The sequence below is a fragment of the Brassica napus genome, chromosome C4, assembly GCF_020379485.1.
Source record: "Brassica napus cultivar Da-Ae chromosome C4, Da-Ae, whole genome shotgun sequence".
Taxonomy (NCBI): domain Eukaryota; kingdom Viridiplantae; phylum Streptophyta; class Magnoliopsida; order Brassicales; family Brassicaceae; genus Brassica; species Brassica napus.
The window spans coordinates 4,289,043-4,312,993 of NC_063447.1; the positions used below are offsets into that span (position 1 = coordinate 4,289,043).

A 23,951-nucleotide genomic window follows, 5' to 3' on the forward strand; every position below is an offset into this window, starting at 1 on the left:
AACAACTTTCGCTTCCTATTAAGTATTAACCAACCTTGGAGTCTTGGACCATTTGGAAAGTTTCGGTTGGTCCATGCATTTATTAGTTTTAGCATGTATAAAAACTGGGAGTAATACTAAACTATGGAAAAACATTGATCATTTGGGAATTTGTTGGCCCCATGCATTGTTAGTTCTAGCACGTGTAAAAGTTGGGAGTAATAGTATCTATGTAACGACTTTCGATTTCTATGTAAACAACCTTTGGGACCATTTGATTTATTCGGTTGGTCTTTGCATTAATTTTATTGAAAAAGAAGCACTATATAGAAACCTCCACTTAATCATCTCTTCAATCAAAAAAATAACAATCAAACAAAATTTAGAATGACAGGAAAATATCTTTCTTTACTAGTGGTCGTCATTGTGATAGCCGCAAAATATCTTTGTTCAGCACCTGAACTAAGAAGAAGTGATTTTCCAAAAGATTTCATTTTTGGGTCTTCAACATCTGCTTACCAGGTATTTCTTTTATGATTTCTTCTAATTTTTATTATTTGTTTCTTAAAATAAATCTGATCATTGCTTATATAATTTATGGGTTTTCGTTTAACATTTCTCAGATTGAAGGAGCTGCTCATGAAGATGGTAAAGGACCAAGTATCTGGGATACTTTCACTGAAAAATATCCAGGTTTTACTTTAATTCAGATTTGAAGACCATGCATAAAGTATATATGCGTGTGAATATTTTCTTATTAATGATTGGTTGGTCTTTCATGAGATTTGAAAATGACCAACTTGTGGAATATCATTGAATAAAGTAAAATGTCAAACCTTATCTATTACTCCCTCCGAATTGATCTATATTTTAAAATATATTTTTTTTTACATTTTAATGAATTTTATTTGGTAATAATAGTAAATGTTAAATTTAAAAAAAATTATTGACTGTATTTATCAAATTTTGATTGGTTAAAATTAATCAAAATTATTGCAAATAGCTAATCACAGAAAATACAAAATTTAAAATATTTTCTTAGTATCTGTATAAACCAAAAATATGCATCTTTCTAAAATGGTGGGAATGTTAAGATTTGAGAGAAAATTTGTGAGAATGTGTTGTATATTTTTTATTGTTTACACCACTATATATAGTGGTTCATACAAGGTGGAGTCAAAGGGAGAATTGATTACAAAGATACTCTACAAAATGACATGGTCAAACTCATAAAGACTAAGGTTGAATGAGTCTTCCATGTGGCTGGATGTAAACCCCCAATGGACTCTAGTCTTGAACTTGTATGGTCTAGGTTATGGACCATCCACTTCATGATTCATAACACTCCCCCTTGGATGCCATAACCATATAGGGTTTGTAACATGCTAATGTTGCCTCATTAAAACCTCTCCCGGAAAACCTAAAACCCAATGTGGTAAAAAGGGAAACCAGAGAAAGGAAAAAGAGTACAACACACATTACTCCCCTTGATTTGGACATCACTGAAGGTCTTTGAGTCTACGCGTGCCAATCTTGTTGCGTGAACTTCCTGAATGTGCAAGAGGGCAATGATTTGGTGAAGAGGTCGGCTGAGTTTTCACTAGACTGGATCTGAAGGACGTTGACCTCTCCAGCTTTCTGCAACTCACGGGTAAAGAAGAACTTAGGTAGAATATGTTTGATTCGGTCACCTTTGATATACCCGTCTTTGAGTTGAGCAATGCAAGCTGCATTATCTTTATATATGATGGTCGGACCCGTTGGGTCACATATGGACGCATAATGTGGTCCTATACCTTTTGTTCAAAGATGAACTTCGATCTTATAGCTTATCTTTATGATAGCTTATTCATTCATACCACAACTTGGCTGGTTCATGCTGAGAATTCGACCAATCATAAGTATTACCAAAATTTGGCTAATTTGTGGTGATGGTCTATAACCTTTTCTAAGGTTTAATGAATAATCATTTAACCTATCTTAGGCTGGTTAGTATAAAACACAAGGAATTTAAAATTCCTCTATGGACTGATTTGAATTGTTCTTATAGAACTCTTCACTTGCTTACATGTAGTAATTTAATTCAGTCCATGAACAACTTTAGGAAAATGCTGTTCAAGAGAACTTCTTTTCTCATCTTTTGATTCTGAGCTCAATACCGTTTGGTAAACCTTTTGGTACCAATAATATTATCATCATCATCCAGTGAGTCATATATAGCATACTACATCTTTTGAATTTCTTCCAGACATCATATGTAGTGAAATATGTAGTAGTATCCACCACATTGGATTATATAGACCTTTCCCGGTCTGTCTCACGATTTATCCTTCTTTCAGGATTTATATATTCACTGGGCATCATATGGCGTTTACATATTCATGGCCAATACAATACGCCTTTTATATATCACTTTAAACCCCACGTTTCTTTCATTATTCATTATGAGTACTCTTGTGTGGGTTTATGATCCTCGATACATATCTTTGTATTCATGTGCTACATACTTGCGCATTTTCTATGAATGTATGTGTCGACACACTTATATATATATATATATATATATATATATATATATTTCCTTTTAGTTCCAGACATGGTATAAATCAATTTGAGATTTCATTATCTAGGACCTTAATAACCTTATAACTTGGCGTCCCAAGCTATATGGTATGGTACCTAGTTGTTCAGCTGGCCAGCCTTATATCTCAATGTCTGGAATGGTTTCCTTTAATAAAACTCGGATTTTATCTCATGCACCTTTCTTTCTTTCCGAGGTTCCTTAGAATTTATGGAACTTTATTTGGAACATTTATTTGGTCTATCTTATATAGACTTTGTAGCAACTTGGTTGTGTCTTTAAGACATCAAAACCGTGTGGTGCTAAGCTGGGATGACATAGTCATTCTTTCTCTCGGGTCAATGTGTCTGGCATTTTATTTTGCTATCATTGTAGCATATGGACGTCTATAAATTATTTTCTAGTCCGAGGATCTTTGCCAAGACATTGATGGTTGATACCAGATGGTAGATACCATTCTTTATCATTCTTTATACCAGCTTATTACTTTTCTCCTTTCATTGTTGGATATTCGGATTCATAAACCTTATGTAATCCTTGTTCCTTGGTCTATAATTAGATCACCCATTTTGGCTCAAGGTTTCTTTTAAACTTATGGAGAAAGTATATTCATAATATATATCCAACATATATTTCCAATCCTCTTTATGAGATTCTAAGATCACATGATCTTAGATGGCACATATATTTGTGGTGGATTCTTTCATAATATCTTAAGATGATATATGTCTGGACTCATGACCCGTATCAGTCTGAGGTGAGAATATCTATGATCACTTATATGGCCTGATATAATTACTATGGCCTGATGCAGGTTCATTCTTTTATAACTCATGGTGTCCCCAAGCATATGGACTTTTAGAATTTGAACCTTATAGGTAATGGTCTTTATATCAAATTCAACCAATATGTAATATGGTTGTGGACCATGTTTCACGGATTTTAGTATGGTCATGTATCATGGGATTTGTCCTCACTCCCCCTCATGAACATACTCAAATTCGTGGTGCTTGGGACAATAAATTCCTTGTGCATAGATATATTGCACACACGTGAGATCTTATGGGATAACATTTGTGCCCTTTTAAATATTTGCATCATAATCCGAATGGCTAAGTATGGTAATGCCATCTAAGTGATAAATTTTGTGGGTTAATCAAACATGATTGCCCTGGCTATTTGCCTAATATCATATTGATCACTAGATCAATAGAGAATGTAGTCTCGACCACTTAGGCGATTTTAATTTAGGTACTCTTATTCCCTTTTGTCCATTGTTGGAAACCATTTTTTCTTCTTAATTCAATGGACCTTATAGGGTGAATATAATGCCATTTAGGCAAAGCCTTGGTCGAGCTTCTTTTCCTTTCTTTCAAGGAATGTCCAGTTGAGTTCAAGAGTATTTTATAACTGAGCCTGGATGGCAGAGCATGTCGTGCCATTTGTCAAAGCTTCTTTGAACTCTTTGGAAAAGTGAGTTGGGGTATTAATCCTCAATCATATTTATCTTGGCATAATAAAGACATATAGATATAGTTTCTTATCAAACAACAGTTTGAATAAAATAATGATGAACTCAAAGTAATTCATTTTATTAATGAAGTCGTGTATAAAGCAAAGTATCAAAGCAATTCATGAAACATAAACTCAGGAAACATGAAAATGAGAATGTCAAAAGACAATTATATAATATGGCCTTCACAATGCATGTGTTGCCATATGGCGCTCAACTTCAGCTTCATCAGCAATAGGAGGCCTCATCTCATTATTCTTAAGCTCAATGTATCTTTTCTGAAACTTGTCAAATCTGTTGATGGCATCTTTGATTTTCTGCTTTCTTTGTTCAGAAGCCAAAAGATATGACAAAAGGTCATTATAAGTGGTGAACTTCTTAACCGTGTGTACCAACAGCACATCCTTTGGATGGAATGTGGAGTAGGTCTTATATAATAAAGAATAATGTGTTATCCTTTCACCACATAGTTCAAGACTATAAGCAATATCCATCAGAGCAGAATTATATTTGTCCACGGATTCAAAATCCTGGAATCTGAGGATCTTCCATTCATGGTTGGCCTTTTGCCATGATACCGGTTTGAACCTTTTCCTTAACTGTAACCAAAGGTCACAAGGATCCTCAACATGGAGATACATGTCTCTTAATTCCTCAGTGAGATGATAACGAATAATCGTTATAGCTCTATGCCTTTCACTGTCAATGATATCATTGTACTCATTGATGCATTGTCCGAGTCCTCTGGATATCAGGGCAACAAGAGTATTTTTTACCCATTCTAGGTAATTATCTCCAAAGAGATTTAGGGCAGAGTAATCTGTGGGTTCAAATCTCGACATCTGAATATTTAACGAGTAATTCAAGCACTCAGAATTCTATGTAAGCAATAGAATAAATCAATGTATATGATTTCAATAAGGCTTTCCCCCAAATCATATAATCTATTTGCTTAAGCAATCTTAGTATGAGAATGATCAATTGATCATTGCATCTAGTAATCCTTTTAATTATAATTCAAATTGGATTGATTATATATATAGGGTATTAAGGCCCTTTAGAATTTGAATAAGGATCAATCATCATTTTATTAAATGAGATCAAGCAAGATGGATGAAATCAAGCAAATGCATGGATCAAGAAATAGCTGAATGCATGTTCAGAACTAAGCATTGGACTTAAACAATCTATATGTGATTCCTAATGCATGAGGATATTTGGTTTTCAAAGATCATAAAGCAAAAACCGATTCCTTCCCCCTTTTACAGGGTAAACCAAGAAAAGAAAATTTTATAATTTTCAGGATATGTCTAGAACAAATTCAATTAGATTTTCAATCAATCGGTTTCAAAGCTGGTTTATGTTTTCAAATTAAACAAACATGCTTAACTTTAAAAATAACCGATTTAATCTAATTAGATGCAAGCAATATGAACCAATTTAGATTTTATTTTAAATGCCCCATGATTAGAATGATCTATTATATGTATGCATGCTCAGTTTTAATAAAACTATATGACAAGCGGATGCATGAAATGATCAGTTCATGATATGTGTATGATCTAACAATTTACTAATCCATGTTTGATCTAATAGATGCTATCATGTATGTATATATGATCAGTATATAATTCAATCATCACAAAATCAGTTTTCAAGGTTGGTTTTTAGATCAAGATAAATTTATATCATTTGTTCAAACTATAATGAACCGATTTCAAGGCCGGTTTAGATTTAGATAAATTTTGACAAACAACTATGTGATCAAATGATTTCAACTTAGTATTTATTTTAGTCTATGTAATAACTATTTAAATCAAGACTATATGTTATAATATTTTGATAAATACTACCTAGTCAAAGATATGCATTTAAAACAATCATAAAAGTTTTAAATTTTGATCAGTTACAATATAAAACATCAATGGTCAAAGATATGCATTGATTAGGATTTAAGTTTTAATATCTTTGGGTTTGACTGAAAGATTATGGCTGAAAAGATTGTGGCCGGAAAAGGTCATGGCCGGAAAAAAAATCATGGCCGGATTTGGATTTAGGGGTTCAGCCGATTATTGCTTAAAGTTTATGGGATTGATAAAAATCAAGCAAAAAAGATTTAGGGAATTGATATGTATAATGGCCATCAAGATACATATCCGGTTATAAAACAAACAAGGGGATTTGAGATTTTGATGTGGATAAGGGACGATTTGGATCAGTAAGCACATCGAATGGGATTAAGATTTTGATGGCCAGCTTATTCATCCGGCTATACAAGCCGGTAATACGGCCAAACAAAGATTATGGGGTTTCAATCCTTTAGTCAATCCGGATTTAAGGCCGGATCAAAATAGGAGAAAGGGGAACCGATTTTTAGGCTTGCTAGCTAAAAGGGGTTTATGATTTTCTCTAATATCTTTTATAATTTCAAATAGTTCTTAGAAACAAGATTCATATAGATCTTAGATTATTAATAAGTTTTATAAGTTTTTAGAGATTCTTAGATCTTTAGAGATTCAAATAATTTTAGAATCAAGATTCATATAGATCTTAGATTCAAGATTAATATTTGTGATAATTTTAGATCTATAGATTTTTATAAGTTTTATGATTCAAATAGATCTAATAATCAGGATTCAGATATGTGGTGTTCTTAGATTTTATGGATAGATTAGTTTACCTTTTAGAAAACACCAAATTGATCTGAATGGACCACCGTGAGAGAGAGCTGATCCGCGGATGAGCTGGTTGAGAGAGAGGTGGAGGAGCTGGCCGGAAAACCGTGAGAGGGATAGACTTGGCCGGCGGAGCAAGGCTGAGGGCCGGAAGAGATGGCCGGAAAAGAGATGATCGCCGGCGGATGGGATTGCTCAGGTGGAGAGAGTCTCGTGCTGATAACGTGTTAAGATTTGAGAGAAGATTTGTGAGAATGTGTTGTATATTTCTTATTGCTTACACCACTATATATAGTGGTTCATACAAGGTGGAGTCAAATGGAGAATTGATTACAAAGATATTCTACATAATGACATGGTCAAACTCATAAAGACTAAGGTTGAATGGGTCTTCCATGTGACTGGATGTAAACTCCCAATGGACTCTAGTCTTGGATCTAGGTTATGGACCATCCACGGGGAATATCTTTTGATTCTTTAATGGGAGTATAGTTGATAAATCCAGTTAATGTTTTCATATTTTTAATCCGCCAGAGAGAATAAAGGACGGTAGCAATGGATCTGTTGCAGCTGACTCTTACCATCTTTACAAGGTAATTGTCCTTTTGGAATCAACTATGTAAAATTTCTTAAACATTAGTTTCAAATATTTTTTTCAATTTTACTTATACGCCATTACCATATTACATATACAATGTAAGTTATACAAAACTTTTTTGGAAAATTCTGTAATAGGATAATAATAAACGTCATTAATATACTTTAGAAAGAAAATAATAATTTAATTGTATCTTTGCGAATATAAATTAAGATTTGCATGATTAAATAAATGCTAAAATTATACGTAAATTAATAAATGGTATAAAATGATTAAAATTGGTTAAACAATTGAGAATCATTTTGCTAATTTAATAAATAAATAAATAAATTTATTGGTTTGTTGTTTCTTAGCATAAATAAAATAAATTTAAGTTTATTAGAATTTTTACGTTTCGGTAAATATTTATATCTTTAATATTATACTTCATCTACTAATCGGTATAAAGATATAATTAATCATGAATAATCGATTATTGATCGTTTTGTTAAGCTAATCAACAAAATATTTTTTTCTAATTATCTCTTGATCAAAATGACTCAAGAAATTTTTTATCATATTATATTAAATAAAACCGACCCAAATTACAAATGATTCTTAAAAAACGGTGAAGTAAAACTCTGAAATATCAAACCCTAAACAAAATTTCTACCTAGTTAAAAAAATGATTTGTTAAATTATTAATTCTGGAACATTGTGAAATAAAACACTTAGTTTATTTTTATTAGCCTCAAAATCAGCCACAAGATTTGATTATATCATTTATATTAACACACTGGATTACAGGAAGATGTAGCTTTAATGCATCAAATTGGTCTCAATGCTTACAGATTCTCTATCTCATGGTCGAGAATATTGCCTCGTAAGTTCTTCTCTTTGAAGGATGTTCGTTCACATGTGATTTGTTTAGTTTCCAGAACCAATAATTAATGAGCCGTTTCTTTTTTAGATGGGAATCTTAAAGGAGGAATCAACCAGGCTGGTATTGACTATTACAACAACTTGATCAATGAGCTTTTGTCCAAAGGTAAGAGACAACCAAAATTGACAGATAGGCTAAATTAAAGTAACGCTCTCTGTTTCAGATTACTTTCATATAAGGTTTTAGTAAAGCCAATGTTTTCTAAACCTGGAGATACATATATATATGACTAAACTCCGACATAATGTATAATGTAATCTGAAAACATTGTCTTTACTTTTGACTTCAAGAGAATAATGTATTATCTTTGGAGCGATAGCTACTAAACAAATTTCTTCCACCCTTCAGATATGAGATATGTTTTTAGTTATAAACGCAACACAAGCAGTAACGTAAATAGAATTTTGTTCTGTCTATAGGAATTACGCCTTTTGCCACCATTTACCATTGGGACACACCACAAGGCATTGAAGATGCTTACGGTGGACTCCTTGGCGCAGAATTTGTGTATGCCCTCCAAACTTTTTTTTTCTAGCATTTGTGATATTTTTGAATTTTTGTTTTATTTTGGTGGATGAAACAGAAACGATTTCCGCGATTATGCGGATATTTGCTTTAAGAATTTTGGAGACAGAGTGAAACACTGGTTGACAATGAACGAGCCATTGTCAGTGGTGCAAGGAGGGTATGGTCAAGGTAAAACAGCTCCAGGAAGATGCTCTAAATTCACAAACCCTAAATGCACCGCCGGAGATGGAGCCACCGAGCCTTATATCGTCGGTCATAACCTCATCCTTTCTCACGGAGCCGCCGTGGAAGTCTACAGAGAAAAATACAATGTGAGTAAGAACAAGTTTCCACTCTGTTTCTTGATCTTCAAGTTACCATAACCATCATATGCCCGGAAAATAGTCGTTATATGAATCATCGAATCTTTGTATTTCATTTCTCTGCGGAGAATAACAAATCTGCTCCTGAATGTCGTTCAACAGGCATCTCAAAAAGGTCAAATTGGTATTGCTTTGAACGCCGCTTGGAACTTGCCCTATTCAGAAGAATCAGCTGAGGATAAGCTAGCTGTGGCACGAGTCCTGGCATTCACATTTGACTTCTTTATGGAACCCCTTGTGACCGGTACATACCCACTCGACATGGTCAACAACGTAGGCGGTCGCTTGCCTACATTCACTGAACAACAATCTAAGATGCTTAAGGGCTCATATGATTTCATTGGCATCAATTATTACTCTTCCTCTTACGCAAAGGATGTTCCATGCTCTACCGAACAAGTTACACTGTCCTCTGATCCTTGTGCGAACACCACAGGTCGGTTTTCGTATCATCCAAGTTACTTTAATCATTTTAAAATAAATTAGTCAAAATTTTACGAGCCCAAAACTATGTTAACAGGCGAAAGAGAAGGAGTTCCCATCGGTCCAAAGGTGCTTGACTAGACTTTATCTTATAAAACCTTGTCATTTTGGGTTTAAAATACAGGGTCTAATGGACCGGCCAAGGTTCATAGAACATAGACTAATCTTATAAAACATTGTGTGTGTGGTTTTTATTTTTACAGGCTGCATCAGATTGGCTTTTGATATATCCAAAGGGAATTCGTGATCTTATCCTCTATGCAAAATACAAGTTCAAAGACCCGGTCATCTACATAACCGAAAACGGTAATTCACATATATATTTATGAATATTCGACAATGAGCTCTAGTTTCCGGGTGAAATATATTGTAGGGAGAGATGAATTTCGTACAGACAAAATATTCCTTAAAGACGGAGAAAGAATCGACTACTACGCTCAACATCTTGAGATGCTTAAAGACGCGATCTCGTAAGCATTTTTGTCTCTAATTTTAAGAATTCTTCTTCCCACATTAATAAATATCAAAGATGTTTTTTTTTGTATAATTGGGGCATAAACAAACGTATAAATTTGCAAATGCTTCTTGATGAAATAGGATTGGAGCTCAGGTGAAGGGATTTTTTGTATGGTCGTTGTTGGACAACTTTGAATGGAGCACGGGATACACCGTTCGATTTGGGCTGGTTTTCGTGGATTTCAACGATGGATGTAAGAGACACTTGAAAAAATCGGCTCATTGGTTCAAGAAGTTCTTGAAATCAAAGAAAAGCAATTGATGGAAACTGTACCATCCTTTTGGAAATCATAAGGAATATCCTGGTTTAAAAATTTATAATAAGAAAATAATACGGAATCCTAAGAATCGTGTTATCTTTCTCTATTTAAAACATTTAGTTATATATAATTTGGGTTTTATGATATAATTATAATCTCTGATTGATTTTACTCTACCAGAGTTTGTTCTTCTTTATAATCTCCTGATATTCAACGATGAGCATTTGTCGTATTATGAGTTCGATCATTTGGTAGATTTGGTTGGTCCCATGCATGCATTATTAATTATAGCATTGTGTAAGAGTTGAGAGTAATACTATAGTATGTGAACTTTCGATCCGATGTGGGAATATCATATTATACACTTACAATAGAATATCTAGTGAATACAAATTAACCAAGGTATGGGTTTAAATCCCACCATCAACGGACTCTTACTAATAGCTTTCTCTTCAGCCCCACTGTAACGTTTTAAATGGCAAAACAAATTACTTTTTATTTTTGTCCAATTTTTTTTTTACTTTTTATAAAAGTCATCAGAAAGCAGTTAGGGTTTCTATCCATGATCTAGCCCACACAAAAATCTAAAAATGTGAATTAGCTCATAATACTTTATATCATTAATTATAGCGTTTATTTGCAAGGTACATAAGATTAGGTTTGGAGTGTCATTTACTCGCAACTTATGCACTTTTGACACTTTAAACATTCTTCCAAAAGGAAAAGCACCACTTTACTTAGCAGATAACGGAGGTTATCAAACAACAAGTAGTCAGCAAGAGCGATCATGCGAGCATGCGACCATGTGGTCTGAACGTTTGATCCAAATAGTTTGATAGTGAGACACAATTTGATGAGTTTTCCAAAAAAAAAAAGTTCAACAGATCAATTTAAAATTATGTTTTCAGTGGAAGTTAAATAACGTCCAAGTTCGAATTACGACTATATGAAGAAAATCGTTAAACGCTTTCGCATATATTGATATTACTGAAAGCTGTTTCTGGACATAGTAACATTAAAAGGGGCCAGAGAACGCATGCTTTTGGCCCCTTTTAATGTTACTATGTCCAGAAACATATATAGTTCACATGACTCACATGACATAAGATTAACTTTATGACTTAAACCATTAGCAAAAGTCATGTTCAGAGCTGAGCCTAATGGGTGAAACACTCCCAATGTTGACGATACTTAACTTTATAATAAAAATTGTCTTATAATAATTAAATTGTGGACAGATTCACTTGTGCAGCTGTGCTTGCTAGTCACAAACTTATGAATGAAGACGTGATTGTGACAATATCCATGCACCTTCTCACAAGCGCAAACTAGTGGCCTCCATATGGAAGTTGTATTATAAATACCTACATATTAACGATCTTTTTTTTCCCAAATACATATAATTGCTATCCATATTAAAAGTAGAAAAGGCTTAACTAACCATATATGGAATTTCCTATTTTTAAATTAAGGTATTTGAAAATTCAAATTTCAAGAGCATTAAGAAAATATTCAAACATTAAACCATTAAAAAATCTTTTTGACAATTTTTACGTACATATATTATAACAAACGATAGTTGGTTCGTAGAAACTATTATTTTTAATAAAACATACCCAATAATTAACAGTATATATTTCATTGTCCCTGATCTCCCCCATGTATGTACATATACATATCAGATTTTAATTACATCGTTAGTATTTTTAATGTTAATAGTATATATCAGGTTAACTTGACCAAATGCTAATTTTATGCAATTATATTATTAACTTCATAAATATAACTAAATATACTTAGATTTTATGAATTACCGCTTTTACAATAGTATCGTTTTACTAAAATACCACTGAATTGTATTTTAAAATTGCACTAGATCCCGATCCGCACAACCGCGCGGGTTTTTGTTTTCATTTATTTTTATATAAAATATTTTGTTTTCAAATCTAAATTGTCATATATTATAATATATATGTGTCTATCAATTTTTAAAACATAATAAGTTTACTGTATATTTTTTCATCGAATAGATTATTTCAAACTTTCACATGTATTTATATCTTCTTCTATATATATATTTTTGGATTATTATTTCATTATTTAATTTTTTTTTTGCTAAATAAATCGTAACTATATATATAAAGATTAGTAAAATATTGTTTTATTGTCATATTCAAAGATATTGTAACATTTCACAAATTTATAAAGTTTTTTAAAAATTAAACTTTTCGTTTCATAGATTTATATTATTGAGTAAATAATTAAACATTTAGTTTTTGTTTAAGTTTTAAAATAAACTATATGGCTTAAAATTTGTTTTCATTGGTTTAAGGTAGTAAAGATTAATCATTGTTAGATAATATGATTTTTTTTATTTTAAAAAAAATCTTTATAATTTTAAAAGTTAACATCGACAAATATTTAAATATTTAGCATATAGAGGTACAGTATTACAATATTAAATTATATTTATTTAATTTATACTATCTATAAATCCAATGAATCATCTATTGTTTAAATCCAATTATTGATAGCCCAATAAAAATTTCTGGTAGGCCCAATATTTAAATAATAAGATTAGATATTAAATATAACATGACTTTCTAAGAATATGTCTAATAGGTCCATTTTTTAAAAAATCACACATGAATCAAGGTTGTGACTTCTGTTTTAATATATAAAATATTCGCATGGGATAATCGCTGAATTTTCTCTTGTTGAGCTGGATTGGATCCCCTAGACTATATTTGCGAAGTGATTTATACATATGTCGTCACTACAATTATTCTCGCTGAAAAAAAGATGACATGATACTTAAAAAAAGATGACATGACATCATATTAATTGTGAGATGTAAAATTTTCTTATAAAATTTATTTTTTTTTGCAGGGATTTTAAATATGGTAATAAAAATAACTCATATATCATCATTAATGTCAATTTTCCATATAAATATTTATTTATGGTAAACTATTAAATATATTGATAATTCATATATCACAATTAAAATAATAATATATATGTATATATGTATCTCACATTAATAAAAATAAACTAAATAAAGTAACACTAATCGGAAAAAAATTTCATAGTTAAATATTTAAACATTATTTAAATTTATCCGTTCATCTTCATCATTTAAATTAACAAAAATATTTTTCAGTTTAACTAAAACAAACAAAGTCTCAAATTTATTAGAATTTATATTTATATGTAAATATATATATATATATATATATATAAAATTAGATGGGAAGAATATTATATATATATTTAAAATAAATAATCATTAAACACAATAATATAATTAAAACTTTTTTTATAAAATCTAATTTTATCTTTATTAAAAATTAAATCAAATCAAATTTAAATAATTATATCAAATCAAAAAAACAAATTTACAAAAATACGTTTATGATTTTTTATAACTATTGAAGTTAAAATATAAATTAATAATGTTGAAATATAAATCAATTTTTTTTAAAAAAATAAAAAATGTTATGTTAAAAATTAATATTTCTGCGTTTGGCGCATGAAAACTCCTAGTTTTCTTGATAAGCATAACAAAATTTCACAAATGAAATCCGGAAGTAATAGAAAGAACTGTAGTCGACAGAAAAATATAAAAAACCAAATCGACAGAAAAGGGGTTTGGATTTTTGATGAATAGTACGTGAGCGGTCAGGGTTACATCAAAGTCCGTAAAAGGAAACCTTTTTGAACGTGGGTTCCAGAAAGTTTTTTTTTTTTAGCGTTCCAGAAAGTTTTATCTACATGCAAGAGTCTTCGACAGTACACTGAACATAGTCAATATTAAGATCACATTCAGTCTCCACTTGTCGATACACAAACGCACATGCATTGGGTGCACTTATATTTTGTATGTAAGCAGTGATCCTGCCCACATTCAAAGACGACAATGCACAGAACTCGAATTTGGGGGTAAAAGAAAAAGGAAGCCGAAATTGAATTCTCTTCCTGATTTGATTACCATGATTTTTGTTATTGAAAGTATAGTTATAGGAAAATAATTATTTAATCCTAAGTAAGTCACTTTTGTGCATCGTGCTAATATATAGAGTTATTTTTTGTAACTGAGCTAATATATAGAGTCCATATATGAAATATGACTATAAGGATATACCTTTCCACCTAGACCAACGTTACGAGAGTTAGCTCTATAAATGCAAGCGAAAACGGTTTAGTTTGCAACATCAACAAAACTCAGCTTTGAAGAACTACATCTTTCAAAAATTCCAAAAGACAAAAAACAAATAAATAAGAAGGTGCATTTTTTCATCCTCCTTTTGATAGTCTCATGGTTGTCCAAGAAGATTACTTCTCTTTCTCCTGAATCACGAGTACTCGCGGTCGTCGTAGTTTTCCCGATAATTTTGTTTTTGGAACTGCTGCATCTTTTCAGGTAATGCTTCAGTAGGTACTATGAAAATTTTCCAATTTGTTTTTCAATTTCGATAATATAATTGGTTATGGACTTAATTATTATGTTTGACGTTGACAAATGATGCGAAATCTTAGATCCGTACGTACTTGCATGTATTATTTAGGAATAAAATTTAAAGCGATATATGTAAGATGTCTTATAAATATGATGCAATTAGGATGACGACGTTGATTTTATTCTTCACCTTTTGTATGTCGCAATGAATAATAAATTGACAAATGATAGAGTTTGTAACTTAGGGTTTTCTATAAAGTTTTAATATTTTTTTTGCGGCTTCTATATCTAAGCTGGTCCATCTGTCCATTAATGTAGTACGAAGGTGCAACAAGTGTAGGTGGAAAATCGCCAAGTATATGGGATTACTTCAGCCATACTTTTCCAGGTCCTTTGTACTTTTATTTATTTATTTATCTAGCAATGTTTTTTTGATACTATATGTGTATAAGTAACACTAGTATATAGATATATTCTGTATAATGGTTTGCAAAATTTTCAAATGCAGAAAGAACAAATATGCAGAATGGAGATGTAGCGGTCGACTTTTACCATCGTTATAAGGTAATACATTCTTGTATGTCAAACGATATTGTTTCTTTGTGTTTTATTTTGGACCCATTATCTTATTTTACTAATTATCTAAATGAACAAAATTATATAAACCAGGATGACATAAAGTTGATGAAAGAGCTTAATATGGACGCTTTCAGATTTTCGATTTCGTGGGCCAGATTAACAGTAAGTATATTTACATGATTTTATTTCATTCAGTTACAATTAATATCTTTAAAATATATTTTGATGGATTTCTTATTTTGATATTAATTTAAAGGTGGCAAGGTAAAGGATGGAGTAAACAAAGAAGGTGTACAATTCTACAATGCTCTCATCGACGAGCTTATAGCTAATGGTAAATTAATCAATTAAATAATGAACATTAACTATATTATAAACTTTAGAGTATCTTATATTATATGACCGGTTGAACAAACATGTATGTGCAGGCATTCAACCTTCGATGTCCCTCTATCATTGGGATCATCCTCAAGTTCTCGAGGATGAGTATGGTGGTTTTCTAAGCCCTCTAATAATGTAAGTGGAGGCATATCTAGTTAACTATATTTAGTGTTTAGTCTGCCACTGATTTGCACAAAAACATTTATTAATAAATTAAAAATTTAATTCTCTTAAACAGAGATGATTTTCGAGATTTTTCAAGAGTGTGTTTTGAAGAATTCGGAGACAGAGTTAAGATGTGGACCACCATAAACGAGCCTTACATCATAACTGTTGCGGGCTATGATACGGGCAACAAAGCAGTTGGACGTTGCTCGAAATGGGTGAATAGTCAGTGTCAAGCCGGTGATTCGGCTACCGAGCCTTATATTGCATCACATCACCTTCTTCTTGCTCATGCCGCAGCTGTGCATGAGTTCCGGAAATGTAACAAGGTGCATATAAATAAGCTCCTTTGAATCGTGTACATTTAACTTTCTTATTAGGAGTTAGCGATATATGTCAAAAATATTTTGTAGAGATATAGTGTAGCTGGATTAGGAAATAGCGTAGTGCATATATACAGCGTATCCACAAGATGTTCTTTACATATATGGCTAACTCCCAATATTTCTTCAATTTTGATTTTTGAATTAATCAAAATGATATATATGACAGACTTCACATAATGGTCAGACTGGGATAGTGTTATCGCCCTTGTGGTTTGAGCCTTATGACTCTACTTCTCTTGAAGATAACGAAGCTGTAAAGCGAGCTCTTGCCATTGAACTAGATTGGTAAGTTATTACAAGCTTTAGATCAAAGCAAAATAGTTAATGTATATCTTCTTGTAATGATATAGATATTTATTGATCGAATATGGTATTTTAGGCATTTAGATCCAGTTATCCACGGAGATTATCCAGAAACACTAAAGAAACAAGTCGGAAAGAGATTATCTTCTTTCACCGCAGAACAATCCAGAATGTTAAAAAATTCATCGGATTTCATTGGAGTAAACTATTATACTGCACGCTACATTGTTCATCTTCCTCACGTTGACCCTGCACGACCTCGATTCAAGACTGATCAACAGTTGGAATGGAGAGGTAAGAATGCTAATTTTAATATCCGTTTATGATATTCTTAGGATTTTGTTGGTTTTTTCCTCCCTTAGCCCAAAACCCAAAAATCATGATCTATATTAAGCAATTATCTAGAATTATGGAGAAGAAGAGAGAAAGTTATGGAGTAGAATAATTAATGTTAGATATTTTGAAATAAGATAATAATTTAGAGAAATCTAGAACATGTTAGAGTTTACTCCTTCACTTGTATAAATAGGGGTGCTTAGCACCATTTGTATCATCCCACATCAAGCAAAGCAATAGAGAGAAAACATTTCATAAAGAGTTCTAAGAGTTTTTAAGAAATCTCCAAACACAAGCCTTAGTGAAAATCCATTTCCCAAAAATAAGAAGGTTATCTTAAACACTAACCATCCACATTCCATCTCAACCTCTCAAAGAAATTATTATCCGATAATTTTCCCAACAGCTGGTATCAGAGCAAGGTTACCATTATCTTTGAAGAAGTGAAGATGGAGGCAACCGTTACCGTTGAAGGTGACATGTTCAAGCTCACGACGGACAACTTCTCTTATTGGAAACCGATGATGGAAGATCACCTTTATTGTAAGGATTTGCATGAGCCCATCATCATGAAGGATAAGCCGGAAGGAAAGGATGATAAAGCATGGGAGATTCTTAATAGAAAGGCGGTTGCCGTAATACGTAAGTATGTCGACCGATCTCTCTTTGAACATGTCTCTACCTACACAAATGCTTTTGAATTATGGACAAAACTTGAATCCATGATTCAAAAGAAAACACCTCGAAACAAAGCTCTTCTTGTTCGACGGTTGGTAAAGTTGGAGTACAAGGATGGCCAGAGCATGATGGAGCACTTGAACAATTTCAAGGGCATTGTAAATCAGCTTAACAAAGTTGATATGAAGGTTGAAGACGAAATGCAAGCCCTTTTAATCATTAGTTCACTACCGGAGAGTTGGGACACACTAGTTGTCACTCTAAGAAATTCAGCACCGGAGGGAAAGCTTACCATGGACACCGTCACTGACAGCCTTCTAAACGAAGAAGTTCGCAGGAAGGAGCGAGGTTCGAGTTCTTATTCAGAAGCTAACATTGTTGATAGACGAGGTAGAGAAGAGACTCGTGGCCAAAACAGAAGCAGAGGACGAGACCAATCTTGAGGAAGATCTAAGTCACGTCCAAGAGTTACTTGCTATTACTGTGGCAAACCGGGTCACAAGAAGTCGGAATGTCGGTTTTTCAAGAAAGACAAACAAGCAGGTAACATCAAACCAGACCGGCTCAATCCTACAAAGAAGCATGAAGACAAGACTACCACCATTGTGGAAGACCAGAGCGAAGAATTATATCTCGTTGGAGAATGTAATCTTAGCTCAGATGATAGCTCATGAATCGTTGATTCTGGTGCTTCTTTTCACGTCACCCCCCATGGAAGCTTTTTCACAACCTACCAAAGTGGTGACTTTGGTAATGTTCAAATGGGAAATCAAGGGAGAAGCAAGATTGTTGGAAAGGGGGATGTTATTCTTACATCAAACACAGGGTGTAAGATAGTTCTCAAGGATGTGAGACATGTTCCCGACATGCGACTCAATCTCATATCAACCGGGAAGCTTGATGATGACGGTTTGGATAGCCACTTTGGCAGTGGAAAATGGAAGCTAACCAAGGGGAGTTTGATCATGGCTCGAGGAAGAAAAGAAGGCTCTTTATATGTAACACAAGCCAAGCTTTGCAAGGAAGAAGTAAATGTCGCAAGTGATGACATCGATATATGGCACCGAAGACTCGGGCATATGAGTGAGAAAGGTTTAAATATACTTTCTCGCAAGAAGTTTCTTCCTGATATGAAAGGTATTTCTCTCTCACCATGTCATGATTGTTTAGCCGGAAAACAACATAGGGTCGCTTTCCGAAGATCATCTACGCCTATGAGAAGAAAGCATATTCTTGATCTTGTGCATACTGACGTATGCTCTATGTCCGAGAAATCCAATGGAGGGGCATCATATTTCGTCACCTTTATTGATGACCATTCAAGGAAGGTATGAGTATACCTTTTGAAGTCAAAAGATCAGGTTCTTGATGCTTTCAAGGAGTTTGTAGCCCAAGCAGAGCGAAGTACGGGTCAAAAACTCAAGTGTGTTCGATCTGACAATGGTGGAGAGTATCGAGGTCCCTTTGAAGCGTTTTGCAAAGCTCATGGAATTAGAATGGAGAAGACACCACCAAATACGCCACAACTGAACGGGCTAGCAGAAAGAATGAATCGAACGATCACAGAAAGAGTCCGGTGCATGCTCTCTCACGCTAAATTACCTAAGTCATTTTGGGGAGAAGCCATAAAAACTGTAGTGGACGTCATAAATCTTACACCATCAGTTCCTTTGGAAGGCGATGTCCCGGAGGAAGTTTGGTCGAGTAAGAAGGTCTCTTACAACCATTTGAAGGTGTTCGGTTGCAGAGCGTTTGTCCATATACCTAAGGATGAACGAGCCAAGCTAGACTCCAAGACTAAAGAGTGCATCTATCTTGGGTCACCAAGAGATGATTTCGACTATCGGCTTTGGGATCCGGTTAACAGAAAAATTATCCGGAGCAGAGATGTTGTTTTCTTCAAAGATCAAACAATTGAAGACATCAACAAATCAAAGAAACCAAAGCTAAGGGTTGTAAGGAATGAAGATTCTCATAAGCCTCAAGATCATGAACAAGTTATTGGAGATGATGGCGAAGGGGATCCTATCATGGATCCGAATGGTGATGAAGGTGAAGAAGAAGTTCAAGTGGAGCCAGAGGAAGAACATGAGCCAAGAAGGTCTGGAAGAGAGACAAGACCATCTGTAAGATATTATCGAGATGAGTACGTTAATCTTACAGATGAGGGGGAGCCTCAAAGCTATAAGGAGGCCATAGTAGACACTCATAGAGATGAGTGGGTTGAAGTTATGCAAGATGAAATGCAATCCTTGCATGATAATCACACTTATGAGCTGATGAAGCTACCAAAAGGAAAGAGAGCCTTAAAGAACAAGTGGGTGTACAGGTTGAAGTATGAAGAGAGAAGCTCAAATCTAAGATACAAAGCTCGTTTGGTTGTGAAAGGATTCAACCAGAAGAAAGGCATAGATTTTGAAGAAATATTCTCTCCAGTGGTGAAGATGTCCTCTATCCGAGTGGTTCTTGGTCTAGCAGCGGTTCTAGACTTGGAGATTGAACAACTCGATGTCAAGACGGCCTTTCTACATGGTGAACTCGAGGAGGAGATCTATATGGAGCAACCTGAAGGATTCAAGATTCCAGGAAAAGAAGACTTGGTTTGCCGATTAAAGAAGAGTCTTTACGGCCTCAAGCAAGCTCTAAGACAATGGTACAAGAAGTTTGACTCCTTCATGGTGGATCATAACTTCAAGAAAACCAAGAATGATCACTGCGTTTTCATAAAGATGTATGAAAGCGGCGACTTTCTCATATTATTGCTCTATGTTGACGATATGTTAGTTGTGGGGCAAGATCGCAACAAGATAGCCGCATTGAAGAAAGATTTGGGAAGGAGTTTTGCGATGAAAGATCTGGGGCAAGCGAGACAGATTCTTGGAATGAAGATCACTCGGGATAGGCCAAAGAAAATTTTATGGTTGTCCCAAGAACGATATGTTGAAAGGGTGTTGGAGAGATTCAACATGCACAAAGCAAAGCCGGTGAGCACTCCACTTGGTGGACATTTCAAGCTAACTTCGAAGCAAAGTCCAACTAGTGAGAAGGATAAAGAGGAAATGAAGACTACCCCATATGCATCAGCAGTGGGCAGTCTCATGTATGCTATGGTGTGCACCAGACCCGACATTGCCTTTGCCGTAGGAGTTGTGAGTCGTTTTCTCGCCAATCCAGGAAAAGAACATTGGAAAGGAGTTAAGTGGATCCTACGCTATCTACGAGGCACAACGAAGAAGTGTTTATGTTTTGGAAATGGAAAATTGGAGTTGAACGGTTACACCGATGCAGATTGGGCTGGTGATAAAGATTCAAGGAAATCGACATCAGGATTCGTGACTACCTTTGCAGGGGGAGCTGTTTCTTGGCAATCGAAGCTACAAAAGTGTGTTGCCTTATCCACCACAGAAGCGGAGTACATTGCAGCAACGGAAGCGTGCAAGGAGATGCTATGGATGAAGAACTTCTTGCTTGAGTTGGGAGTAAAGCAAGAAAAGTACAACATGTTATGTGACAACCAAAGTGCTATTCACTTAGCAAAGAATCCAACGTTTCACTCTCGCTCAAAGCACATCGATATCCGACATCACTGGATCCGAGAAGTTCTGGAAGAGAAGCTCATACATCTCACAAAGGTACACACCGACGAAAACTGGTCAGACTTTATGACCAAGGTATTACCGATTAAGAAGTTTGAAGATTGCTGCAAAGGCACCGGCATGACAACGGTTTCGGGCTAAGTCGGAAAGGGGGAAATTTGTTGGTTTTTTCCTCCATTAGCCCAAAACCCAAAAATCATGATCCATATTAAGAGCCCAAAAGAAAAGCACAAGGATGAAGAATTATCTAGAAGAAGAGAGAAAGTTATGGAGTAGAATAATTAATGTTAGATATTTTGAAATAAGATAATAATTTAGAGAAATCTAGAACATGTTAGAGTTTGCTCCTTCACTTGTATAAATAGAGGTGTTTAGCACCATTTGTATCATCCCACATCAAGCAAAGCAATAGAGAGAAAACATTTCATAAAGAGTTCTAAGAGTGTTTAAGAAATCTCCAAACACAAGCCTTAGTGAAAATCTCTTTCCCAAAAATAAGAAGGTTATCTTAACCACTAACCATCCACATTCCATCTCAACCTCTCAAAGAAATTATTATCCGATAATTTTCCCAACAGATTTGAATGGTAACCAAGGGAATAAAGAGAAACACTACATTCCTTAACGTTCCTCAAAAATGTTATCATTCATAAGGAATATGTTTTCCTCTTCATTCCTTCTCATTTCCTTTTTTTTGTAGAGAATTATAATGCAAATTTTGTTCTTTGTTAATTTTGATAAAGAACCCTCATTCCTCATCATTCCCAAATTTTTTATTCATATTCATTTTTTTCCTATTCTTTTCTAATGTTCCTCGATGGTTACCGGTCACGACTTTAGTGAAACTAATTAACTCAAGGTATTTTTTTCATGTCTGTTTTTAACAGTAACAAATCACAGTAATCACCAAATAGACAAAAGTTAATAAAAAGAGCTTGTAAAAGTTAATAAAAAGAGCTGAAATTTTATAAATATCAACTAAGATTCTAAGAATATTAATGTTTCCTTGGTCACACAGGAAGATCGAGGCATACTCCACTCAGTACCAGAAGGTTTATCAAAGATAAATACAATAACCCTACAGTCTATATTAAAGAGAACGGTGAGAATCTTTGTATAGATTTTTTTTCCTCTAATAAAATTTGGATACGTTGTTAACTTTTATTTGCTATAAATGATTTCTATAGGAATTAATGACTACGACGACGGTACAAAATCACGAGAGGATATTCTCAAGGATACATTTAGGATAAAGTACCACGAGGACCATCTCGAACAACTCCACAAAGCTGTAATGTAAATACTGTTCAATAATTTTATTAAAAATTAGTTTCAAACAAACATTTGCATATATTTATAAGACATTCATATATATATATATATATATATATATGAAATTATCAATTCACAAAAATCACAAATAATCATAGAAAATATAATGTTTATTTTTGTAATATTTTTAAAGATAATGTTTTTAAGTAGATGAAACAATTTCACATGTAACAAAAAGGAAATTTGTCCTTTCATAATTTCATTACACAGTTTTCTTAATGATTTAAATACCTTTTTAATCGTTATAACAGGGAGGATGGATGTGACGTCAGAGGATATTACGCATGGTCTTTACTTGATAATTTTGAGTGGGAGCATGGATATTCTACTAGGTTCGGTCTGTATTTTGTTGACTACGACAACAATCTCGAGCGGTATCCCAAAGATTCCGTTAAATGGTTCAAAGAATTTCTCAGTAGAGTTAGCAAGAGTGGTCAGGAAAGAGAGGAAGAACAAGTATGGGATGTAACACGTGAGAGGTCAAGTCAGGAAAAGAATAATAAGACTCTTGACGATCCAGAAGGTTTCGAGGCGTCAGTTAGCACGATTATGTATCTCATGACGAACGCATCGAGAAGAAAAGAAGAAGAGAGAGATCGTTGCACTTTCGATATTCCTTATACTCGGTTGGGTTTGTTGTTGGGTTCCGATGCTTTTTTTGGACCCTAGAAAAATATTTTGTTGATAGCACTTTCGTCGCAAAACATTAGTCGCTTAACTGATTTTCCGCTAATCTAAGAATATGAGAACATCCATATTCATAGTTTTTTTTTTTTTTTTTTTTTTTTTTTGATTAACCTGGAGGGATCTCAACCCCCAGAGGACTAACTCCTCGGCGCGAGGCAGCCCATTTGTTACTATGGGAATTAGATACCCAATTGCCTGGCCAAACACTTGGGCGTATCTGAGGGGGAGGATCGAATCCGCGGCCCTTAGGACCAACGAACTCGCCTCGCGCCACTCGACCACAAGCGCTTGGTTATCCATATTCATAGTTTCCACTCATTTTTCTTCATATATTATTATTTAGATTTTTCGAAAATTGACTCCTTCCGTAACCAGAAAACATTGCATTTTGATAAAGGTGGATTCAAAATACATTTTGGGTGCAAAATTTTAAATATAAATCATTTTAAATCTAGTGCACATCTCTCTTATTAAAACTCGATATACATAAGCCTTTGATAGGAAAAGTTCAGTATACATTAAACTCTATATTATATATATATATATATATTAGTATTCAGAGCATCTTTAATTCTATTTCATTTTATACTCTAAATTAATGGAGTTTGCAATAAAATATTTTCTAATTTTTT

At 33.7% G+C, this 23,951-nt stretch overlaps 3 protein-coding genes across 4 annotated transcripts; all 3 read left to right on the forward strand.

Moving 5' to 3' along the window:
* Window positions 1-157: 157 nt before the first annotated feature.
* LOC106391008 (beta-glucosidase 15) lies at window positions 158-10,563 on the forward strand. 2 transcript variants are annotated; one of them, XM_048753370.1, is made up of 12 exons: window positions 158-501; window positions 603-672; window positions 7,283-7,341; window positions 8,133-8,208; window positions 8,296-8,373; window positions 8,688-8,775; window positions 8,852-9,107; window positions 9,261-9,594; window positions 9,679-9,710; window positions 9,845-9,947; window positions 10,015-10,111; window positions 10,239-10,563. In XM_048753370.1, the coding sequence occupies exons 1-12, from the start codon at window positions 367-369 to the stop codon at window positions 10,417-10,419; spliced, it is 1,509 nt and encodes a 502-aa protein (XP_048609327.1). In that variant the 5' UTR covers window positions 158-366; the 3' UTR covers window positions 10,420-10,563. The 2 variants fall into 2 exon arrangements, with proteins under 2 accessions (XP_048609327.1, XP_048609328.1); XM_048753371.1 differs by lacking the exons at window positions 158-501; window positions 7,283-7,341.
* Window positions 10,564-15,395: 4,832 nt separating this feature from the next.
* On the forward strand, window positions 15,396-18,147 carry LOC106392561 (beta-glucosidase 28-like). Its single transcript, XM_048754112.1, has 9 exons — window positions 15,396-15,440; window positions 15,590-15,617; window positions 15,712-15,789; window positions 15,884-15,971; window positions 16,075-16,330; window positions 16,554-16,672; window positions 16,767-16,984; window positions 17,026-17,035; window positions 17,433-18,147. The coding sequence occupies exons 1-9, from the start codon at window positions 15,396-15,398 to the stop codon at window positions 18,145-18,147; spliced, it is 1,557 nt and encodes a 518-aa protein (XP_048610069.1).
* Window positions 18,148-21,828: 3,681 nt separating this feature from the next.
* Window positions 21,829-23,614, forward strand: LOC125585045 (beta-glucosidase 28-like). The gene is made up of 2 exons (XM_048753372.1): window positions 21,829-22,596; window positions 22,884-23,614. The coding sequence occupies exons 1-2, from the start codon at window positions 22,475-22,477 to the stop codon at window positions 23,299-23,301; spliced, it is 540 nt and encodes a 179-aa protein (XP_048609329.1). The 5' UTR covers window positions 21,829-22,474; the 3' UTR covers window positions 23,302-23,614.
* Window positions 23,615-23,951: the final 337 nt, after the last annotated feature.

Bases quoted from the DNA above. Each gene is read 5' to 3' on its own strand.
- LOC106391008 (XM_048753370.1), top strand. From the start codon at position 367: ATGACAGGAAAATATCTTTCTTTACTAGTGGTCGTCATTGTGATAGCC. The intron at 9,108-9,260 runs GTGAGTAAGAAC...GTCGTTCAACAG, and splicing joins TCTACAGAGAAAAATACAAT to GCATCTCAAAAAGGTCAAAT. The intron at 9,948-10,014 runs GTAATTCACATA...AATATATTGTAG, and splicing joins CATCTACATAACCGAAAACG to GGAGAGATGAATTTCGTACA.
- LOC106392561 (XM_048754112.1), top strand. From the start codon at position 15,396: ATGCAGAATGGAGATGTAGCGGTCGACTTTTACCATCGTTATAAG. The intron at 15,790-15,883 runs GTAAATTAATCA...ATGTATGTGCAG, and splicing joins CGACGAGCTTATAGCTAATG to GCATTCAACCTTCGATGTCC. The intron at 15,972-16,074 runs GTAAGTGGAGGC...TCTCTTAAACAG, and splicing joins TTTCTAAGCCCTCTAATAAT to AGATGATTTTCGAGATTTTT.
- LOC125585045 (XM_048753372.1), top strand. From the start codon at position 22,475: ATGATTTCTATAGGAATTAATGACTACGACGACGGTACAAAATCACGA. The intron at 22,597-22,883 runs GTAAATACTGTT...TCGTTATAACAG, and splicing joins CAACTCCACAAAGCTGTAAT to GGAGGATGGATGTGACGTCA.